Source organism: Silene latifolia, unplaced genomic scaffold (assembly GCF_048544455.1).
Source record: "Silene latifolia isolate original U9 population unplaced genomic scaffold, ASM4854445v1 scaffold_150, whole genome shotgun sequence".
Taxonomy (NCBI): Eukaryota; Viridiplantae; Streptophyta; class Magnoliopsida; order Caryophyllales; family Caryophyllaceae; genus Silene; species Silene latifolia.
The window spans coordinates 320183-326237 of record NW_027413138.1 but is presented as its reverse complement, the minus strand read 5'-3'; the positions used below and the strand labels follow the sequence as shown (position 1 = coordinate 326237).

Below are 6055 nucleotides of genomic sequence, written 5' to 3'. Positions count from 1 at the left end.
AGTGTACCACATGTTTTAAAAAGTGTAAGCCATGTAGAAAGTCAAAAATCGAGGTACCATGTAGAATATCCCTTCGTTTTTTATTTAAGGTCAAATCGAATACGATAACTCATGAAGCGACCTTCGACACGTGGTAGAAAAACTTGGAGAAAAATAAACATGACCCGACAAGCCCTCCGAACGGCTGAAATTTAAGTCTATAATACACGCTTTTGGGCTTATAGGTCCCTGAACAAAATGTCCGAATCATACGGATGGTTTATCGGGTCGATAAAGCACCTTTACAAATTTTGTGAAGCAAATGATAACATTTGAGGGTGTTTGCGCGATAAACGATTCTCGGACGAAAATTGAGTATTCTTTAAAAGTAGATGAATACATGTTATTTAGGGTGAAAATCGAATACCGTAACTCATTAACCGACCCCGGACACGTGGTAGAAAAACTTTGGAGAAAAAGAAGCTCAACCGATACGCCGCAAACGCCTCAAATTTAAGTGTATTGGCGCCTGTATTTAGAACAATCAGCTCATACATAACAAGTTATTATTATTATTATTATTATTATTATTATTACTAAATTCAAAAAGGATATTTGATATTTTCATGTGATTACCTAACTGTTTATCACGTCATTGAATGTGACACATTTTTCTAATTAGATCGACCATTTCATTATATACAAAAAGAGAGTTTCACACGGACTTGGTCTTTACTTTCAATCTTGCAAATAATCTGTCAAAAACGACAGCTACCATAACGAAAGGTCGAGAAGAGCACTCCTAAACTCAATACACGCCACAATTCCTCAACAACAATAACTTGGTTGAAAACAACTCCTCATGACAATGTCAAACGACGGTACCGGCCGAAATCTAGTGCGAAACGGTATGTCAATCGGAACGACAGCCTTTTTGTACTAGACTCTCAATTGAGACGGGTTTTACCATTACTTGTTTCCATTCAGAAAATACCATTTTTACTCATAAAATGGGTGATTGGATTGTCCAACAGTCTTGCACAAGAAATTGTAATAAAAATATATGTGAAACGACGGTACCTTACCTACCAAAATCTATTGCAAAATGATAATACTACCGCCTTTTTGTACTAGACTCTCAATTGAGACGGGTTTCACCATTACTTATTTCTGTTCAAAAAATCACAATTCTCATTAAAGACGAACACTATCCGTCACAAGCTGAAGACGGATAGTGTCCCTCTCACAAAATGCAAATGGATAGTGCAAATGGGGGGAAATAGATACCCCACTTGCCCTCCTACTCGCATTTTGTGAGCACAAATTCTCATTGAAGACATGACATATCCGTCACAAGCTGAAGACGTATACCATTTTACCTCACAATGTACCCACTTTTTCTCTCTCTGCAACACTATTCATGTGGTCCCCTTTCTCCACTAACCCATTTTGTTACCATTTTATCTCACAAAATATCCGTCACAAATTGGTGAACTCCGTCACAAGAGAGACCAATTGTTTTGTGAGAGGGCCGATAGCTTAGTGGCCGTCTTCAATGCGACGGACTGTCGAAAAATACTGTTCTCTGATATCATTTACGGAAAAAAAAAATATGTCGAATCTACCACCTTTTCTTGCTACTCATTTGAGACGGGTTTTTACAATAACGTAAATTATGTCCGAAAAATAACAATTTACTCATGGTAACTGGGTTGTTTAAAAGTCTAATACAAGAAAAATTTTGGTATTTTTTTAGTTCATACCATTAACATCTCATAGCTGAATGGAGCTAAGAAAATATGATGCCAGAACATTAGAATGGAAATAAGTTGCAAATGAAAGAATGGGTAGTTATTAGGAAAAGGAGGAAACATGATCCCGGAAAACTTTGAGAATCGCGGTAAAAGTTATCATTCCGACCAAGCTATAGTCGTCTTCAACAACCCAAATGTAGTTCAACCGATGTGATAAGGCCTGGATCATAACCGCAACCAAAGAGCTGCTTGGATGGCAGACAATGGGCTCGGTTCCCCTGGCAAATCGCCCGGAATTGGATCTGCGTCGATGGATTTTCCCATGCACGGCTTCATCCTCAGATGATGACGATCCTGACGAGCTTAAACATGAAGAGTTTGAATGATCGTCTTCTAAGAGCTCTAACATTCCACCCAACTTCTTTTCTTCCAGCCTTGACTTGACGAGCTGAGTTAAATCCTCTGTGGGACCCCCATAGTCAATGTAGGTTATCAGATCACCTGCAGAAAGGGTGGCAACGGCGGGAGCAAGGGTTTCATCACAGCTGGCAAGCATGTACAGCGATATGTCACCGAGTAATCGGCCCTCCTCGTCCACCACGGCTACCGCTGATTGGCCACCTACAGAGGTGTTGATTGCTGACAAGGCAGACAAGGCAGGGTCATCACAGTGGACTGATAAGATCTTCTTCTCGATTATGTCGAGGGATTGAATTGCATTGAAAGGAATGGGAGAGAAGAGATTGATCGAGTTAAAGAAAAAGCGGATTACATCTTCTTGGGTTATACAGCAAAATTGACGCCCAAATGAGGCTTTCTGGTGGAGCTTCTGTTTGGAGATGCCTGAACTCCGGTTTCTCCTTGGGACAATTAGGCTCTGTGCTCCTTCTAGAATGCAGTCTACTGCCTCAAGAATGCTGCTCGAAAAAATAGAAAACAATAACAATGTTAGGATAAAACTTCTAAACGTAAATACAACGGTGCAATAATAGAAATCTAAAACAATTTGCCAAAGCGTTAAATTTCAAGGCCAGCATGTGTACGTAGCGAGTCTTGTATGTGATGATCTTAAACGTGAGACCAACCCAAATACTTGTGCGGTCCTCATCCAATAATTTGCTTAACGGGTTAGTCTCACATGTAAGATGGTCTCCCGTAAGCTTTGTGTAAAAGCAAAAGGCAAATAGACTTCAAATATGCGAGAAGACGTACTTGAATCAATGCGGGATGCTAGCACCACCAGACTTTCATAAGCTAGCCTGATGGCTTCTCGCATATTTGGTTATATCTGGTAGAATGAAGAACAAAACTCTGATCAAGAGCGCCATTACATTCTACCATACTTAGATGGAAAATATGAGCACATAAGGCCAAAAGTTGCCATACAACTCGGGAAGCCATTGATATAGAGAAATATTTCATGATCCAAAGGTCAAGCGCTACAAAGTACCAACCATTTTTATTCCTCCACTGACAGGACCATTAATTTTAACAGACACGATGGTAAACTAATCACAGGCCTACAATAAGATTCATTACAACCTCCAAATTTAGTCAAGAAACGACTAAATTCAGACACTATAAATTCTGTTTTTAAAATGGTTCATTGACAGACATTCCTCATTCATACAAGTCAATAACTATCAACGCAGCCCCCATATCTACATTCCATCAAGTTTTGTCCTTTCTACAAGGCGGCACAAAGATTAGACCATTCCTAGGGCATCAACCCAGTTTCATTCACCACCAAATTTCTTGTATGACCCCAGTCTATTATAGCACGAGGAGACGGAAAACTAATGTAATATGTGGTAATAACCGAGCCAAGATCTCATTGGCTCATCCACATGGTTGGAAGATGTACTTTTCTATGGAGTAAAATTTTGATTGGCTTCCAATGTCGAAATTAAATAAAAAATTTGAACACGATTTCTAATCTCCTCATTTCTCACCTAATTTAGCCTAAACATAGACTGATCAAAACTTTACTAAAAGGACTTAAACCAACCACCAAAAGTACCGCTTATGGTACTACATCAAGGTATGATAATGCATCACGAGTCACGAGATTCACGACCGCATTAATGTCGCAACGACAAACAACCTAATTGTGACAACAACTCCATAACCAGCATTTAATACTCTCCATATAAGGTAAAATAACACAGTGTCTTAGATTGCCTTTACTGCAGTACCAAGTTTCTTGTCCTTCTCAAAAATGGGCATGTGTATGGGCTAATAAAAACCGATTTTCTTAGATACAGTGAATCTCAACATCGTTATTGGAACTAATAGTCGGTCGTGACTCGGAAAATGATGAAAATGCTTGTGATTTTACGATCTCAATTATAAAACCGGCTTACACGGTTACACAAGACCTTATGTATATACAAGTAGTTGTCAACTTGTCATACATTACATCAACATTACCAAATTCATCTACGATAGCTGGGTAGCATTCCATAAATGAACAACCTAAACAACTCGGTGAATTAAGACGGGAATATCATCTTAAACTTAAAACGGGTCCAATTGAATAGACAAAAGCATAAGCCCTTACACGATATATAATTCCATAAAATGAACAACCTAAACAACCAGGTGAATTAAGACCGGATATCATCTTAAACTTAAAACGGGTCAAATAGCATAAACCCTTACACGATATATAAGTCCGTAAATGAACAACCTAAACAACCCGGTGAATTAAGACCGGATATCATCTTAAACTTAAAACGGGTCAAATTGAATAGACAAAAGCATAAGTCCTAGGAACTACCAAAAATAATTGTCTCATCTATGAGCTGGGATGTTATTTGACCCGTTTTAATTGGATAATTTCCGAGGAAAAAAAATGTCGGAAATAATCACTAACACAAATGCAAATAAAATGAATTACTCCGTCCATCCATCTCAATCATTTGTTTACCTTTGATTAAAATACGCTCACAAATAATTAAGAAAAAACATAAACAAATAATTGGGACGGAAAGGGAGTAATTAATTAATTTAATTAATTAAAAACATGAAAAATACCTAGAATTGGGCTCCAATTGTTTGACAGCATTAGGAGAATCCTTATTCAAGAGAACGGAAATCGGTGAATGAAGAGCAACAGAAGGATGATTCAAATTCTCCTCCTTACACAAAAAACACAAAATATCAACAACAGATATTCTCCCGACGCAATGCGGAGAATCGTCGGAAACAGACCATACGGAAACAAAAACGTCGTCGGAATCGCGGCGACGGAGAAAAGAAAGAGCGTCAGCGACGGTAGCGTCGGAAGGGAGTGGCCTTAGCGGGGGTTTCCCGAGGCAAAGATCAGATATTTCATAGGTTAGTAGGGTTCCTGCCATGCACCGGGGGGGAAATCGGGTTTTTTAAAAGAGTAGGTCTTTTGAGAGACGGTTTTTGAAGAACGGGGAAGATTGGGAGAATGGGGAGGGGTTGGAGTTTTAAAGGTGGGGAGATTGAAGGGGTATTTATAGGGTGAGTTATGGGGAGTTTGTTACTGTACAGGCTGGCTTATTTATGACTGTGGTCCAAGGTTCTTTTTGTGATGTCAATCTACCCTTTTTCATGCCACATATCTTTGATATTTTGTTGCACTCTTTTCTTTGGAAAAAAAAAAACGTCAATTTAAATTTAATACTCTTCCATAATAATTAAAAAAAGAGTAAATTATCAATTACACCCACGTCAAATGCACTTTTTTATATTTACTCCTACGTCAAATTTTTTTATAAATTACATCCAAGTTAATAGCTCAGTTTACAAATTGCACCCAATATCAGATTCCGACCACTTTTCCGTCAAATTTCAAATTTTTTGGTTTAAAACATTAAATTTAGGACGATTTTGCCCTTGTTCTTTTATTCAATAGGTTACCTTTCTTATAATCTTTTTTTCATACTCCAAACTAAGTAAACCCACCTTCTTCTCCTTTAGGCTCTGTTTGGCGAGAAATCGTGACTTTTTTCATTAAAGTAGCTTTTTTGCAAAAAGTTTCAGGTAGCTTTTTTATTTGGAAGCGTTTGGCAAGTAGCATTTTTTAGCAAATAAGCTACCTGAAATGAAATGCTACCTAATGTAGCATTTGACATTTCAGGTACTTGATTATATTTTAAATACCACTTTTACCCCTTAACATAAATGATAATAATATTAAACCATGTCCTGTTACGTCTTTTGACCACATATCAGCTACCTTTTTAGTTAGTTTGCCAAACAGTTTTAATAAAAATCGATTACTTATCGATTCTTAAATTTCATTAACTTTTCGTGTTTCGTACCATTTCAGTTTCGTGTTTCGTATCTTT

General features: G+C 37.8%; 1 protein-coding gene across 1 annotated transcript; it reads right to left on the bottom strand.

The window, feature by feature from the left end:
• Positions 1–1596: 1596 nt before the first annotated feature.
• LOC141637833 (CBS domain-containing protein CBSX5-like) lies at positions 1597–5191 on the bottom strand. The gene is made up of 2 exons (XM_074447253.1): positions 4770–5191; positions 1597–2650 (listed from the first exon to the last, which is right to left on the bottom strand). The coding sequence occupies exons 1-2, from the start codon at positions 5090–5092 to the stop codon at positions 1834–1836; spliced, it is 1140 nt and encodes a 379-aa protein (XP_074303354.1). The 5' UTR covers positions 5093–5191; the 3' UTR covers positions 1597–1833.
• Between the last annotated feature and the right edge of the window lie 864 nt (positions 5192–6055).

Excerpts from the sequence above, each read along its gene's own strand:
- LOC141637833 (XM_074447253.1), bottom strand. The coding sequence starts at position 5,092 with ATGGCAGGAACCCTACTAACCTATGAAATATCTGATCTTTGCCTCGGG. Across the intron at positions 2,651-4,769 it reads CAATTGGAGCCCAATTCTAG|CATTCTTGAGGCAGTAGACT; the intron begins GTATTTTTCATG and ends TTTTTCGAGCAG.